Genomic DNA, 17,905 nt, shown 5'->3' on the forward strand with positions numbered 1-17,905 from the left:
GAGGCTTCAGGCATGCTGAAGGAGCATTGTGGAGAAACTTGCACTGTTTCCTTTCACGGAGACAGAAGATAAACTTGCTGGTACTGCTGCATAGTTAATTTTCTTCCTGTAATATTTCAGTGGGATGGGTTCTAACTGCAAGTTTTCTTGGGGACGCCTCTACACTAAAACATGAGTATGTGAGAACATGAGTGTGCTGAAAAGTGTGATACAGGGGGCTATGGTGCTGATGATTCAAGGTACACCAACCTCAGAAGTTATCTCTGTAGCCAGAGGGGAGTGGTAAATGGGTGGTTTGAGTCAACTTGCTGTCCTGTGAATTAGTTTGTGGAGCTGTGAAATGAGACTCTGCTGCAGCAGCAATCAGACAGGCAGTGCCACAGTGAGATTTGACAGGGTCTGCACATCAGAGCCCTGAATTGTTAAATAAAGTCAGCTTGTGTATTCTGTCTTATGAACAATGGTGTTGATCTTATCAGGTGGTCTCGGCCTCATTATGCAGAAATATTGAGAGTATCTGCACAAGGTAAGAGCACAGCTTGTGATAACGCAAGAAATAGACTCAATTCTAATGGGATATTTAAAGTGTTTCTCTTCCAGGCTTCTTTCCCTTCCCTTGTTTGTCCTGTACCCAGTTACTGAAGTCAGGGTCACAGTAACAGTTACCAGTTTTGATATTCATATTTGGGACATTGGTTTCCAGAAGGGTTTGTTATTCCACCAGCTGTGTTGGGTTGGATTTTTCCCTTCTCATGATGCTTGGCTCCAGCTTAGCCATCCTGGGCAGTATTCATCTGCCTAGCCAAACACTGCTGGTGACCTTGGGTGGGTTTCAATGGGTACAGCCAGTGGTTCCTAAGTCCTGTTTCAGGCACTTATCTTAGGCAATAGACAAACAAAAAAATCCTTTCCTTCTATGTTCGTTGTAGAAAACGGACTTATTTTTTTACTACCAATGTTTTATAAAATGAAAAAACATTTTTCATTTTATAAAACAGAAAAAGCCACTAAAGCCAGAACTGAAGATCCTATTGCCCAATTCTGGCCCAGCTGGCCTCATGGGATCCACATGAGGGAATATGTCATCTACCACAGCTCTGGGGGCTGTTTCCTACTGTCAACAACCATCTGTAGCTGACCTTCCTCTTGGTCCTCTTTGCAGCTTCTTGACAGGCAGGATGAGGTATTTACCCAGCACCTGGCCAGCATTCATAGTCTGTAACATTATAAGCCAACCCGTGGCACAGTGAAGAGGATCCATAATACATCACGGGGGGCAATTAGAACATAGGATTGGGGGCTGAGCAGTAACTATCTGATTTTAATTAAATTGTCTAAGAAAGTATATCTGATTGTGAACTATTTCAGAAATTCTGCTTGCTTAAATAGTTTATTCTATCAAGGACAGGAAACATCTAAAATAACCATTGGTCAGTCTATGACAATTCAGAAGATAAAGCAAAAAAGAAGCAGCATATGCCAGTGTGGAGTAATCACATATTCAGTCTGCCAGATTCATAGTTTGGGAAAATAGCTGCAGCTTTCAATAATTTACCCAAAGTTTTTCCAGATATTTGTCTTAAAGAATTAAGATTCTGGGCATTTGATTAAATGTCTGAAAATTAACATCAAGTTTTTGATCAAATAATTAAGGTTGATCTATGAATAAAATAAAAAAAGCAATACAACTCACCATATTTTATTTCATTCTCTCAAATATGCTGAATGGATATAAATGCAGATAAATTATCAAATTTCTGATTAAGAACACAAGGTTTTGTTCTACACTTGTAATACTGTTATATATCACACTGTTAGTTATAAGACCTCTTTTCTTTTAGCAATATATTAAGAAAGTTGAAAATAATGAGGTACGAGCTAAAATAGATTTGGAAGTGATTAGGCTGTTTTTAGGCTTATGGCTTATAATTCTAAGGTTTCTGGCAGTTTTGTTGCTTAATGAAACACGAACTTACCACAGGCAATATGCAGCTGTTACCCTTCATTGCTTTCTAATTAGAGCTTGTTTGCAAACATTCCTTTCCTTGCTTTGAGTAAAAAACACACACAAAAAGCTTTGAACTGGCTTTGGTTTCTTTACAGCAGAGAAGATCATAGCACATTGAAAGTACTGTGTGAAATCTGAAATCCTGGCCCCACTGAAATAAGTGGCAAAGCGTTTATGTCATTGGGGTTGGTGTTCACCCACAATATGTGTACCCCAGGGGGAAAAAAAAAATTAAAATATTTGAAAATACAGCCATATGATTGATGAGGCAAAAGACAAAAGATGTAGGAAGCATGTGCATGCATGAAAATCCTGTTGACACCCTAGGGAAACAAATGGACCTGTGCTAGATCCCTCCAGGTACATTGTTCTGGGAGACCTTGACTGGTGTCTCTTTTCATGGAAGCCAAGATATTAATTCAATTCATGTCCAAACCTGTTCACTGAAGTAGATACCAATTGCATATAGCATGCAAGTGCCTGAAGACCAACTGTTAAAAGTCTCCTTGAAGAAGACTCTGCACTAGTTAGGCCAAAGTCTCAAAGAGGCTTCAGTCTGGATAGACAAGACAGACAGAGTGTGAGGACTGTGAACAGGAGACAGTAATAAGGATGGACTGAAGGGATACATTCTTGTTCCACTCTTATTTTTAGGGTGTTTTGTGCATGGCAGAAGTAGACTTGTGAAAAATAAAGCTGCATACAAATTAGAGAGAGACAACACATTTAAGTAGATGAAAATGTCAGCACTGAAGAAAAACAGCATAATGAGGACTAAGGGTCAGCTGGAGAAATTGTGTGGCAGAGAGAAGCCAGAATAAAACAGCCACTCATCCTAAGGAGAGAAAGTGTGTGTAACACTGCGGAAAATTCTTTAATAGTTCCCATTGGTGTCCTTACTCCTTTCAGCCTTTGGCTGGCTCTTCCCTGAAGTTTTATTACCTAGGAGATGCTGAAGTCCTCTTATGGCCTTTCTGGGATCATCTAATTATTCTGGAAAGTATTTATGCTTCAAAGATGGGTACTTATGAAAAGGAAGAGGGATTTCTTTTTAGAGAAAAGTAATGATTCATAAAAATTTGATCATTTTGCTTATCTAAATGAATTAGTTCAGACTGTTTTTTCTCTGCCAATGGAAAGCTTATTATCCTGGCGATATTGCAAAGAATATATGGAAATATTAGCTCATGAGGACACCTAACCTGAACTCAAACAACTCAACATTTCACACATATGACCACAGATTTTCTTGTTAGCAACCCATGGTTTACAAGAGTTGAGCTTTTAATAGCTTTGTCATTCATTACAGGAAATAGCTACTTAGTCAAGTCTAAACTATATATAAAGCATAGCTAAAACTTGTGCAGAACTGTTGTAAGAAAACAGCACTGCTTAATGGCAACAAGGTTTTCAAAAACAGGTTTTAGTACAGAGAAGTAGAAATCACATTAATACTTAAGATATGGGTCTATTCCCTTAAGTGTCTATAGTGATGTAACTTCTTTTTTCTTAAAGAGCAGAGATCAAAATCAGCTTGAGTTGCAAGAAAAAGGATATTCCCCACCAATCCTAAAATATTTGATTCTAAAATTTATACCTACTATTTGAAAACCAAATGGTGCACTTTGAGATTTTGCACAGGTACTAAGAACAAACATTTCTCAACTGGGAATTTGGCTTCGTTATCAGGGACTGATAGAGTCAGAGTACAATTACCATTCGCATTGAGTAGGGAAAGGATAAAATTCACAATATTTGTCATTATATTGACTGTTGTGTTATTGTTTATATCCCGACAAAACTAATGAAAATGCTTGTTCCAGTCTAATATGTTTTATTCTTGTTCTGCAGGGAACTACTGAGGGCATAGGTTGCACGGCAATAGAGAAATGAGTGTATACTCCTATATCAGTTAATTATGTTTAATAGTGAGAGATAAAATATCTTTCACATTATCTCAGCATTAAAGCTGTGTACCACATGGGCAATATATACACACCTGAGCACCTAAGTAGAACATGAGAAGAGCCATCATTCACATCTTGTTTTCTTTTATTGATAAAGAAACCGAACATTCAAAGATCATTCCTGAAAGAGTATTTTATATTTTTTTTTTCAAATGGTTGAAAATCTGTGAAAAATATTCACATGGAAAGGCTTTTTTTCCCCTAGGTGGTCATATGGCTTAATCAGGGTGATTTAGATTCCTAGGAGCAAAAGGTATCACAAAAGAAACAGCTACTGACAAAACTATTGATAAGGTGGGGTGTTGTGAAGGCAGAGCATTGGTTTCGGCTGTGAGTGATCAGTCAAGTTTAGTGTTGTATTCTGAGAAGTAAATTTTCTGAAGTACAGAGAAGGCATGTGACTTTCTCATCTTTTAAGAAACTCTCTAATATAGATCTTAGAGGTTTTGGGCACTGAAACTCCCTTTTTCCCCTGGAAATGTAGATGATTTGAAAGTAGTAAAAAAAAGACTTCAGCATAACAGAATCATAACCTGTTTTTTCATCATTTTTTTCCCACTTATATCAGCTACCTATGTATTGTGTATGACAAACCCAAACTTGCCTGCCTTGGAGAAAATTGACCCCGTTGCCATGTAGTAGATCTTTTCCACCACTCTGTGATGTTTTTTTGTCTCTTGAACACATTCGCTAAGCACAGCAGAATTATTTGACCCAATTCATGAATTAATTGAGGGAAAGCCAGTGATTTCTGCTATACAGAACATTGCAGGGGTTGTAAAGTCACTGGGAATAGCCACACTGTGCAGGGAGGACACAGTGCAGAGATATTTCAATCAGAGCCAGGCCATGAACATAATCTGTCAAGGAACAGGACTGTGCCACATGGACTCAGTAGCACAGACCTGAGAGGTGCGCAGCTCTGTTTGTATGGCCACAGGTCTAAGAGAGGAAACTCAGAACAGAAGTTATGTGCAGTCAGTTTGGCTTCTAGCTCCCAGGCTGGACATGCCACATATTTGTATGTGGAGTTATGGGCAAGTATATTTTTAATATGCTGCAAACAAGCTATGGCTCTAGTTCCTGAGGCTTTCTGCAGATAACCCCACCATATCCAGTCATTTCTATAGTAGCTCCTGAGATCTGTGCATAGGTAGCCAGCCTACCCAGTTCTCTGCATAGCACCTGGTCTCTCTGGAGAAAGGATGTAAACACCTCTTGCCTTCAGCAAATAGGAAATGTCCCAAAGCATCTATTTTTACCAGAGTGAAGTTGAGTTGCCACGTTACAGTTGAAACAAAGAGTAATTAGCAATTCATTGAAAAGATACAAGAAAAGAAATCATACAAAGGGGAGTCCTTGCCGCTATCTCACTTTCCTGATTCTTATCTCTTACTTCCTATTTCTGGCTTTTCATTTTGGACTTTGCAGCTCAGCTTCCTTTCGGTGTTTCCCTTTGAAACTTTGCTTCTCATATAGCATTGTGCTTATGGCTTTTTGTAAAGGAAGCCTGGGAAAAGGTTGGATCGTTCAGGAATGTACGGTAACATATTTTTAGTTTAGGGACTGCCTTTTGGAAATGAGCAACAAGGGTCATACATTAAACCTTTTCCTATGTTTAAAGACATATTAATACTTCCTGCTTATCCCAGCTTTACATGTTCAAAAGACTGGATAATGACAGTGGCCAGAATGCTTAAGTTCAGAAGAATTGAAGTGAATGTTACTCTCTCTATCTAAGGAGTAAAATGAGCAAAGCCTTAGAGTATTGGCCTAATGAATAGACTGCTCCCATGTATCAGCAGAGATTGATCATGTATCATGAAGTATGTAATTTCTTGGGGATCTTTAACAGGTGGAGTCAAACTTTTCAGAGGGCATAAATACAACCTCAAGACCCCCCCCCCGCCCCAAGTTGCTTTTGCTTGAGAAATGGATTATTTGCAAAAGAACTAGAAAAATTGTGCTGTGAAGTATTCAGCTGGAAACACAGTTCACAGCTCACTGATACTAAACCATTGATTGCTCTGTTCCCTGTAAAGTGTTGAACCTAAGGGTTGAAACCTTTTCTGTTTCTAGGAGGAATGCCAAACATTATATATGATGATGTAATTATGATGTAAACTGGCACCAAGAGAGTTTATACTGTAAATTTGGAAAAAAAATAATTAGCACTGATCTGATCTGATCCAGAAAGTCTTCCACATTTAAAGTATATTTATACCACACATTAAATAATGGTGCTAAATTTTCTGCTGTTGATAGCTGGCGAAGCTTCATTAATTCCCATTGCACCAGTTTTCAAGGGAGAGCTTAGTTCAGGGCTTACAGGATCAAGCTGTTCATTGGAATTAAAAGGTTAATGGATTCAACAGGTAAAACAACAAAGAAACATTAAAACCAGAGGGAGTGACATTGGATTTATTTCACTACTTAATCAGTGGACGGTGTGGAAGATCATAGTATCATTATTTCCTCCATGATACTCATGTATAAGCCAGACCTCTATCTGTTCATATTGTTTTCTTCCATTACATGTATTTTTTGATTCATTGTAATAATTTACTTTGGCTTCTAGCTCCAAGCACAGAATACAGTTTCCATCTTATTCCAAATAATATTGGCTAGTTGCTAGGGGAGTGTGCTGATCTCTTTTACGATTTCTTTTTCTCACCACATGTGTGTGTAATTTTTTTATTTATCATCTCCCTAGGACATTTTCCTTGTGAGAAACCCAAACGTGAAGTGCAGCCCTTTCAGATCTTGTTTGGTGTTTTATACAAGGAGCATTTCCTAAATACAGAACAGGATTTTACCAGCTGGTGTTTACTACCAGGCATAAATGCCTAAGTGTATGTGTGGGTGGGTCTGCATACTTCTCTGTTATCTCCTCTGAGTGAGCAAGCAGGTATGAATTTAAGGGCAGGTGTGAATTAACTTAAGGGAGACTTAAGGGAGGGACTTTAGGGAAAGCCTTCCTGCTCCTTACTGCTGCAGACCTGTGAAGTCTCATGCACTAAGTATGCAACCTGCTTCTTTGGCCTATTTCACCCTTGTGAATAGATTTGGCTGTGGGACTGAAATGGTTACTGCCCTTAGCTGTGCTCCCTGGCCCTCTGATCAAATTTAGCGGCTCTCTCCCATGGAGGGACTGCCCAGTGGGATTTACATAGGCTCCTCAGCCCCACAGGTTACAGCCTGACCTATTAATACAAACCAATGTCAATTTTAGTTGATGCTAATGCCAGCGGAAATGGGTAGTGGTTTACATTACTCTGCTGACCTGTGAACTACGGGGCAGATGTTGCGTTAGGTTTTTTTTTTTTTTTTAAACAGGCTTTTGCCATGTTGTAGTTGTGATGGGATCAGGGATAGCACATCCATTTCTAATTTATCTGCTCATTATAACCTTGTACTTTTGTTCCTCCTTGTTTTTTAGCTGCAATCTTCACTTCCATGTTTGAAGTATTCCTTTCACTTCCCAGAGGATAGTTGCACTGGATTTTGAAGATGAAGTTGTCTACTACTGCTAATTGCTGTCACCTCATGACTACCAATAGCACTTTTGTCAGTTCGTACAAGACTTCAACCTAATGCTTTAATTTTTACACTTTAAATTCACTGATTGGTCCGAGATTACATGTGAAACCAGGCATGTGGTAGTCCATGTAAACATCTGCCAGCTGGCAACTGTGATTAGAAGAACTGTATTTTGAATAATTATATACTGTATAAGATGGATGCCTGCAAATATTTGCCTGAGTGCAGTCTCCCTTTGACATGTGTTAAACATATTAGGTTTCTCTCCTCTCCTCTCCTCTCCTCTCCTCTCCTCTCCTCTCCTCTCCTCTCCTCTCCTCTCCTCTCCTCTCCTCTCCTCTCCTCTCCTCTCCTCTCCTCTCCTCTCCTCTCCTCTCCTCTCCTCTCCTCTCCTCTCCTCTCCTCTCTCTTCTTGTCATGGTTTAACCCCAGCCAGCAAATAAGCACCATGCAGCTGCTCACTCACTCCTCCCCCACCCACTGGTGGGATAGGGAGGATAATAGAAAACAAGTAGAACTCATGGGGTGAGATAAGAACAGTTTAATAATTGAAAAAAAAAAAAGTAATTGTAATGAAAAGGAAGATAACAAAAAGAGAGTGACATATAACCTAAGAAAGAGAAGTGATGCATAATGCAGTTGCCCACCACCCGCTGACTGATGCTCAGCCAGTCCCTGAGCAGCGATCCACCCCCCCCAGCCAACTCCCCCCAGTTTATATACTGGACATGACATCATATGGTATGGAACATTCCTTTGGCCAGTTTCAGTCAGCTGTCCTGGCCTTGTCCCCCCCTCCCAACTTCTTGTGCCCCTCCAGCCTTCTTGCTGGCTGGGCACAAGAAGCTGAAAAATCCTTAACTTAGGTTAAGCACTACTTAGCAACAACTGAAAACATCAGTGTGTTATCAACATTCTTCTCATACTGAACCCAAAGCAGCACTATACCAGCTACTAGGAAGACAATCAACTCTATCCCAGCTGAAACCAGGACACTCTACCTCTCTCTTCCTCTTCCTCTTCCTCTGCTATGCAATGCTATGTTATGCAATGCTATGCCATGCTATCCAGGTTCTTAATACCCACATGTACCAGAATTATATGAACAACCTACCCAAATGCAACATACAATATGTTGGTTTTCTCAACTTCTTCACAAGAGAGAAGTTAAGCGTTTTGTTTTGGATCTATCAGTTCACATTCGCATTCATGAAGAAAAGGCTTTCCTGCTCTCCTGTATTTCCAGCATAGCCCTTCATTTTATTTGGCAGCCTACTGGCAGCGTCCTCAGCCCACTCGAGACACAGGATTCCCAAATGGCAGGCTGGTCACACACAAATTTATATTGATATGGTTCCCACTAACTTCAGTGGCAGCAACTTTCGGTATTCAGAGATTTATTTATGGCTGGCTTTATTCCTTCTTTTCCTTTCCTGTAGATCTTTCTTTAGAGCAGAAATCTCCATCTCTCTGGTGGCTCGTCTGTTTCACTAAACTCTTCAGTTGTTTGCTGTTTCTTGTCAAGGCTCTGGCAGTGTGAATAAAGTCTAAGAGGGGGGATGGGGGAAATTGAAACTTATTTTCTGTTTATTTACACTGCTTTCATTGAAGAACAACATCAGGGCATCCCACAGAGTTTGATCAGGATAGAAGTGGTGTAAAGGGGAGGAGAATCAGCCCCCCCCCAGATCCATGTTAAGGCTGTGCAGATGGTGCTGGTGATGGATGGGGATTTCCCCCTTTGGTTGTGAGGTCGAGGCAGCTCATTGATCATTCCTCTGAATTTCCTGCGGAAGATCCCACAAAATGCTGGTTTCTGTCTGACCTGGTTTTAGTTCTAGCAGTAATCCTTGAGTAAAATGTTTAATTCATCTCCACCTAAATACTGATTAAAAAGTACCGTTTTGATGCAGGCAGGAAAAACACTACTGAAACATCTGAGCTCAGCTGTTAAATGACATGATCTCACTTTGTTCCTTAAAGTAACTGTCTGTAACCCCTTGAAGGCAATGGCAAAGATTTATTCTTTTAAAGATTATTCTTTCAGCAGTGAGAAGATTCAGTGTGATTTTCTTCTGGTCGCATGAGCTGTGTTACCAAGGCAGAGCTGTCCTGTCAGCAGTGCGCCCAGTGTCAGAGCGATCCCTGTCCTGCAGGAAGGTATGCAACCTACTTGGGGTTGGGGTTTGTTTTTTTTTTTTTTCTTGGTTGTGTGTGGGTTTGTTTTTTTTTCCTTTTGGCAGACGTCCTTGAGCATTTGAGACGGATGTGAGAGAGTTTTTAGTCCTCATGCAAAACAACCAACTAAACATAACAGATTACATCAGCTCAGGCTTTTCAATTCCTGGATGGCAGCAGAGTGCTAATCCAACCTTCATCCTGGATTTCATAAACTGAAACAAGGGAGGCTGGCAGGAGCAGCGCTGCCGGATTGAGGAAGCTGACGACGGTGCAGCATGTGGGCAACACACTGTATAAAGCTCATAAACTTGTAGGCTGATGTGTGCAGCTACCACTTTGGATTCTGTACTGCTGCTTCCCTCGGCACAAGGCACCAGCAGGCTGAGCATTAAAGCCTGCTCTTTGGGACGGAGCATTTACCCCTGCAAGACATGAAGGGCTTCCTGTTTCTCACACTCCTTCTGATGCCCGTGCACGCTGGAACTGCTTGGAGTGCGAAATATGCAGTAGATTGTCCCGAGCCCTGTGACAGTAACGCATGCAAAAGTACCTTGCGCTGTAAGCGAACGGTGCTGGATGACTGTGGCTGTTGCAGAGTGTGTGCAGCTGCTCTGGGGGAGACTTGCTATCGTACGGTCTCGGGTATGGATGGTGTCAAGTGTGGTCCTGGGCTGAAGTGCCAGTTTTACACTGAGGAGGATGACTTTGGTGATGAATTTGGTATCTGCAAAGGTAACAATATTCACTTTGCATGCACCCACTGTGGCAGTTTGACAGCAACCTACATATAGAGCTTGCCTCCTGCTTGAAAAGTCTAAAATGGGATTTTTCCAGCTCAGCCCTTAGCCAAGAAGAAAGTGAAAAATACCTGCTGGTATTAAAAGGTGTTACGTGTAGGTGGGACAGGGTTATTTAAGTGAGAATATTGTTTAGATTTAGGGACACGTGTGAGGAAATACGGATGGGTTGTGCTCGGAGGTGAGATTTTTGATTAGGACTTGGGAGACCCAGGCACTAGTCCTGATCCTTCCTCTGATTTGGTGGGTGGCTTTCTCTAAATTGCAAAGACTTAAATCCTGCAAGTCCAAACTTGTCACAGGGTCCCTGCCCCTGCCGTGCTCTTCCTGGGGTAAGGTTCCCTCTGGCACTGCCGGCTGCCTGCCCAGGGACCAGGTGTTCTCTCTGGGGTCTGGAAGCTGGAGATAACAGCACTGCCTGAGCCCCTGGGGACATTGTCATGTTTAATTCAGTCCTGCCTTTGAGGTGCTTAGCTACCCTAGGGAGGTAGTCAGGGGAGGCAAACAGAGACCCTCCTGCCTGAAAGATGGGACTAACAGAACAGGAGCTGACTGTGAGGTGAGCAGCCAGCCACTGCTCTCAGCTTATTCCAGGTATGCTGCATGCTGATATCTTTAGTCGTAACTACTATGGCATATTTCATTTAAGACCTATCCCCACTCCATGCAAAAAGGAGACTCTTTAAAAGGAGAGAAGGTATTAAATTGCTAGGAAGTAGGATGAAAGATTCTAAAATAAATAATTTAAAAAAAAGGCTTTGCAAACTATGAATGCAGTGAGTTTTCCTGTGTTCGTGTACCACTTCAGTAAGCAGATACAGATATGCTTTTGAATAACTTCCTTAAAGTGGAGATGTCTTGGCAGTTAAATAACCCGAGTATTAATAGCCTCAGTTAAAGTAATGACTTAGGACCAGATGCCGCAAAAATCATTCAGGCTGACTCACATACACACTCAATAAGCACACACTTACTTACATTGGTATTAAAACCAAATTCATGTGCATGTTAGAGGGTGAAACCCAAAATACGACTTTTATTTCTAAAGACTAGAATTTACACATAAAGATCATTTCTCTGGTGCACCCACCAGAAAACTATTTTACTGAGATAGTTGACTGATCTTCAGTTTATTAAAAATTACTGCAGTACAAGATACCACCTATATTTCTTTTAACAGTTCTTTTGAATGATTATATACTTTTCCCTGTTCTCGTAGGAATTTCTTTGCAATAGCACACTTCAAATGGGAAAAAAGAAACATTGAGGAACATGAGATATGAATCCCTGTAGCTGAATCTTGGAAGCTCTGTAGAAAATGTAAAGTAAAATGTTTTTTTTCAGTGAGTCAGTGAAAAAACTCTCATTAATTTCAAGAAAGCCATATCTTGACTTGGAATTGTAAATCGGTATTTAAGGCTTATATTTCCCATATATTTATTTTCACTAAATATTATCAATGTAATTTCTAATTATTTTTCTCTTTTCATCTCAGCTCTGAGATAGTGCAATCTCTCTCTAGATGTATTTGAATTTTATCAGGCAAAGTATGGCACCTAGTATTTTTATTTTCTGTATGTTTATAGCTATGATACCACATCATTCACTCATTTTAGTAACTTCCATGCTTGTAATAATTCACAGAGTCAGGATGGCTATATTCTCTCTGGTTGCCTGCAACTGATTTACTTTGAAGTGGTGGAAAAATAACCTGAACTCTCTGTTCTTCAATTTCTTATTTCTGAAGTGGGTAAAACATGGACAGTATATGTTTCAGAGCAATTTTTTGAGTACTTTTAGTACTGTAAGAGTGCATCATATTATAAGCAATAGCAATGTCATTATTGTTCAAAACAGACTAAGGAAAACTGGTGCTCTGCACTTTTATTAGTAAATACCCTCTAAACCTGAGGTATAACTGTCACAGTAAAGAACCTGCTTTTGCTTCCCTTACATCACTGGGAGCTATTTGCAATTTATTTAAGAGCAGGCTCCTGCTGAACAAAACCTTCTGACAGCAAAATTGACTCAGATCTCAGTTTCATCAAATCTGAAGAGCAGCATCAGTGTCAGGATTTATTCCACACGGAGCCAAGTGCTGTGGGCTCAGACTTGTTTCCTTGCCGTTGTACACAGCTTTGCATCTCACCTCTCGGGGCTCAGCAGCTGAGCACCTGCAGCAAGCAGATTAATGCTACATGTGGTGTGTGCTCTCAGCTCATCCCTCAGGGAGGTTTGTACACAAAAAACCTGTTTTGCTTTGGCAGGATTTTGTTTTTGGTTTATGTGGACAAACAGCAGATCAAAGAGTGTCCTTGCTTGGGAAGGGGAGTGTGGTGAAGCTCTGTGAGGTCCTCCAGGCTGGAGGAATTCACTGTGCAGTCCCTAGCAGGGAATTGGTTGATTTTCCATTGTTTTTTATTTATAAAAGCATAACCATTGGACATGTAGAGAGTTGTAATATGCTGGTTTCATTTTGGGGCATTAGCCTGGTTTTCAGATAGCCTAGGCTGTATGGTGAAACTAAGTATTTGCATTGGTTCGAGAGGAGACTGGACAAACTGAGAAGGGTAACCCTGTTGTGGGATGTTATATGCACAGAAACTATGGCTGGCTCAGGACGTCCCAGAGCTGAAAGTGGTGGAGAATATAGGGGAGAAGGTATCATTTGTGCTTACCATGGTCATCTTCTTTCTTAAGTGTTTTGTGGGAGCCTGGGCTATTCAGCCAGGTCCTTGGTCCAGCCCTGAATGGTCATTCATCTGCCCTTAGGACTTGAACTGGAAACTCTCCAGGACTTGTCATTTAAGGTGACCTGCACCCTGGGTTGGCAAGGACAGCTCGAGCGTAAAGACCTTTCTCCTGGGACATCCCAAACTTCTCTTGGGATGATCTCTTGTTTCATTAAACAATGACAAGGGGTTTGGAAAGGGGATGCTGGAGCTGGATTTTCCTTGTCTCCATCTCTTCAGCTATGGCTCTGGGAAGGTGGCCTGTTCAACAGCAAGGCAGAGGAAGACAAGGGCTGTGACCCCAAGTTTAAACCCTCTGGGAAGCTATGTGATCCAGCATGTGATAGGTGTCAGCTGTGGGATGGGGCAAATCCTCTGCACCTGACAATTTTTTTCAGAAAACATTTGGTCCCATCCTGACAGCTGCCCTTTGGTGCTCCTGTACAAGCTTGCTCAGGGGCAGGAGATTTGACTCAGGGCAGTATGTGACCAGATGCAATACAACCATGCAACCACCTTAGTGCCAGTGATCCCTTTAGAGCATACTCACTCTTTAGGCTGGAAATGTAGGTTTGCTCTTTGCTGTCTGTCATGGGAAGGCAGACCTTTGCTGTCTGAGAAGTTGTTACATAGCGGAAGGCTCTTCCCAAGATCTGGGAGTGTCTCCAGGCGGAGGGTGCGTTTGCTGGATAGCTCCTCAGTGTCGGGGCGGCAGTCTCCACCAAGGCTATGCGCAGTCGCCCTGGCCACAGGCAGCCTGGCGCTAGCAATAGATTGCAGCTCTAAATCGTGACGGTCACATAAGTCAGATAATATCACGCCCAAACAATGAATTCAGGAACTTGCTGAAGTATTCTTCTTTTCTAAATCCGATGCTAGTTCTTTAACTACATCCTCTATGATTACATACTTACATAGTCATACTGCCTTTAATTTGCATTTTAATACTAAGAGTGTTTCAGAGAAGGATTACTGATGGCACATTGTAAATAAGTTATAGGAAAAGAAATGATGTATATCATGTGTGTCAAGGTTTGTTAAAACTGGAAAATGCTTGTAATAAGCAGTCAGTATGCTGAAATCCCATAGTCACGGTTTAGCTGACCTCTCCTCAAAGGTTTTCCACTTTTAAGGATATAAGCAGACCAGCTATTAAGAGTGCTGGCAGCTGACTTGGATCACTGAGGACTACTTTGCTATATTACTTTTTTTCAGAGTGTCCCTATGGTACCTATGGAATGGAATGCAGGAAAACCTGCAACTGTCCCTCTGGCATCTGTGACAGAGTAACCGGGAAGTGTTTGAAGTTCCCATTTTTTCAACTGTCTGCTTCAAAGCCTCCAAATCGGCGAAAAATAGTTTCACACACAGGTAAGACTCTGTGGGGCAGTTGATTTTAGCAGAAATCACCTTTTACATGATCTACTTGCATGCTGTGTATGCTGTGCGTGAGTGATGTGTACTTTGGTGGAGCTGTGCCAACAGCTAACAACACAAGGTACGTTTATTTTTTTTATGGGCAGCTCCCTTAACATAAGGCAAGGAATTAGGTGAGCTGTGACACATGCTGAAAACATTTTGAAATCCTCACATGGGCAACATACTTCACAGCTGTTGCATGCACTAGCAGTACAACATCACCTGTGCAATGGGAAGCTATGCCAGGATTTGCAGTAGTCAGTTCAGATGCGATGCATGTAGCTGCTTTGTGTAGAATAGGATTTCACTAGGCTGCATTTACTACTGTTAGCTAATATGTGGCAAAAGTAACATCCTTCTTCCACGAAGACAGAGCTTTATACATTTTCAGATCTCAGTGAACTGTTTTATGGAATGTTTTATTGTAGACATTTATCACAGTATCTCTGGAATAAGTTCTTACATTTAAGATTATGTCTGAAGCCTGTAACAGTTCTTTCCACAATTAAAAAAAAGGCATGTGAGAAACTGGAGTGTTTTTGAGGCAGGAAGGAGAGATCACTGAAGATTTGAAAGCTGGGATTAAAATTTGTTCCTCTTTTATTCTCCACCTGATGATACTGAGGTATATTTGACTGAACAATGTTCACCAATCAAAATCAATACAAATGTAAAGATTTTAAATAAATATCAGAGATTTAATCCTAGACCTACTGGGAGCTTTTCTAAGATTTCACCCAAACGTCTTTGAAATTTATTTCTCCTCCAGCTGCAGTTTGTGTGCCTTATTTTGATTTTCTCTTGTTATATTAAGCTATCAAGAGTTTGCTGCCTTAATACATGATTTATCTTTCCCCCACTGTCTGTTTAGTGAAAGTTAGACAGAAGCAAAGTTCTTCAGCTTACACTTACATGACATTTTAAATGATCTTGAAAAAAAAATTTGCGAGGTGGATCAGTCCTGATCCTTTTATATCTTTCTACATGGTTGTGCTCTTTTGCCTTTCTAGGTTTTGTTTATTACCAAGGGTGCTGAAATAACACAAAAAAATATTCCTGTCTTGGTTTTTTCTGTATCTAGCCTATATTCCAAATCTTCCCAGGTAGCCTGTTTTCATCAGTTCCTCCTCCCCTTTCCTCTCCTTCCCTTACCGTTGGCCCCAAACCTTCTGCTGCCTCAATGTTTAGCAGCTTGCCTGATCCCAGCCAGGATAAGATACTGAACCCATAGAAACAAGTGGTGTTTTTTACCTGTGCAAAGGTTTCACCCTGTTTTCTGTCCTCATCACTGAAAGTAGACCAGTGACACTGTGGGTAGTACTGCATGGGATGGTCACATGGGGTTTCATTTAATAGTGGTCTTCGGAGGTAGCTATAGCATCTAGGACAGATCCTCAGCAAATTAAAATAGCTGTGAATGCTTCTGTATTTTAAACAGGCAAGTTTCTGGCCCATATATTTTATGAAGACATTATGGCTACATATATCCTAGTAAACTTAATGGTGCCAGAGTGTGTTCCTGTGTATTGCAATTTGACCACCTTCATGGTCAAACAGTAGGGCAGCAGCCAGCATGCTTTACCCCAGCCTAGGCAGGCCATGCCAAACAACCTCAGCCACAGCTCAGGAATCAGTGTCAGCAAGGGACCACTTCCAGTAGACAAACTGGATATCTTTTACCTTTTTTTTGGAGAGTAAGAGAGTTTAGTGGCATGCACCAGGCTATTCCATGCCAGCTGGCTTCAGTCAGAGAACAGCTGCAGGCATATTTAATTTGCTGCTGTAGCTATTGAGGATGTGCTGCTTGGTCCCATGTCACACTGGAGTGTTACAGTGAGAACTGAAACTGAACTCAAATCACTTGACTTATGCTTGAACTATTAGAAAGCACATCTGGCTTATGCCATAATTTGGCAGAAATTTTGCAACTAGATCACTGGAGGCATTCAGGGAGATCCCTGCAAGATTTGCTAGCTAAGGTTTTTCTGAAGTGTTCCTCAAACCAGGGACATTGCTGCAGGACAATGTTTTAATTCTCTCATTTTCATGAACTCCACCTTTATTTTTGTGTATTTTCAGAGAACGACATGGCATCAGGGGATGGCAATTCTGTAAAAGAGGAATTCGTTAAGGAGAAAGCTATTCATTCTCCAGTAATGAAATGGCTAAATCCTCGCTGATATTTAGTTACACTCATAAGACTTTCAAGTGAATGTGTTTCTCACAGATTATTGAATATGCAACAACACACTTTAAGAACAAAGTAGATCTATAGCATATGAAAATGTAACCTCTGAAGGCCAATTGTGATTCTGTTTTTCATGAGAAAAATGTTTACTTAAAAATAGACTGTACAGTGTATATGATTTTTGATATTTGTTTTGATAAGTATTTGAACAGAGAAATGTATTGTGGATTCCTGAATGTACAGTAATATTAAAAAACCAACACGATTCAACCCTCCTCATTTAAATAATGTCAGAGGTTGACTCTTGCAGCCCGAGGCCAGGAAAGCTCTCACTGAATTCAGTGGACAGTTTGGGTGAGTGAAACTATTGGTGTGGAGCCAACATGAAAGAAATGCACATCAACAAATCCCAGGATAGAAAGCAACACCCCTGAATCACAATAATAATAATAATAACATATGAGCACAACAGTGTGAATTAAATAAACCAACGTTAGTCATTAGTCATCTTCTGGTTTTTGGAATTTTGGTGACAATTCTGCAGAGACAAATATGCCCTTCTTCAGGGAGAAAACACCCAGCATTTCAGTCTATACATTGACAATAACTTAGCCAAGACACCACAGACATAAATTGTGTTAAGGTGGATTTCTAAAGTTAAGTTCTGTGCAGAGAAACAGCAGCTTGGTAAATTATACAGATTTGTAGGGGGGGACCTAAAATGAAAGAAGATGCTTCGCATTATTTTTATATATATATATATTTTATATATATATTTTAAATATATATATATATATTTCTATAAAGCAGCTACTTTGGTGCCCTTAAGGCGACATCTGTGTTTCTTCGGGAAGAGCGGGTCCAATGCCAGAGGCCAGCAAATGGACCATCGTACTTTCCATCTTCATTGCTGGCTGCAGCCCAGCTGAGACTCACAAGGAGTACATCTGATCCAATGTAGAGAAGTCTTGGACCCTCAGTGACTGGTAGTGCAGCCACAGGCTACAGTACTTTGGTACCCAGTCCTTTGCTTCTGACTTGCATGAGCAAGTGGTCCCATTTCAGCCAGGAGA

The 17,905-nt window shown here is 40.8% G+C and overlaps 1 protein-coding gene across 1 annotated transcript; it reads left to right on the plus strand.

Moving 5' to 3' along the window:
* The first annotated feature begins 9,660 nt into the window (after positions 1–9,660).
* ESM1 (endothelial cell specific molecule 1) lies at positions 9,661–17,573 on the plus strand. Its single transcript, XM_052777390.1, has 3 exons — positions 9,661–10,428; positions 14,441–14,596; positions 16,724–17,573. Exons 1-3 carry the CDS (start codon positions 10,128–10,130, stop codon positions 16,822–16,824), a joined length of 558 nt encoding a protein of 185 aa, XP_052633350.1. The 5' UTR covers positions 9,661–10,127; the 3' UTR covers positions 16,825–17,573.
* The last annotated feature ends 332 nt before the right edge of the window (positions 17,574–17,905 follow it).

Source organism: Harpia harpyja, chromosome Z (assembly GCF_026419915.1).
Source record: "Harpia harpyja isolate bHarHar1 chromosome Z, bHarHar1 primary haplotype, whole genome shotgun sequence".
NCBI classification, from domain to species: Eukaryota; Metazoa; Chordata; class Aves; order Accipitriformes; family Accipitridae; genus Harpia; species Harpia harpyja.

Bases quoted from the DNA above. Each gene is read 5' to 3' on its own strand.
- ESM1 (XM_052777390.1), top strand. From the start codon at position 10,128: ATGAAGGGCTTCCTGTTTCTCACACTCCTTCTGATGCCCGTGCACGCT. The intron at 10,429-14,440 runs GTAACAATATTC...ACTTTTTTTCAG, and splicing joins TGAATTTGGTATCTGCAAAG to AGTGTCCCTATGGTACCTAT. The intron at 14,597-16,723 runs GTAAGACTCTGT...GTGTATTTTCAG, and splicing joins AAAAATAGTTTCACACACAG to AGAACGACATGGCATCAGGG.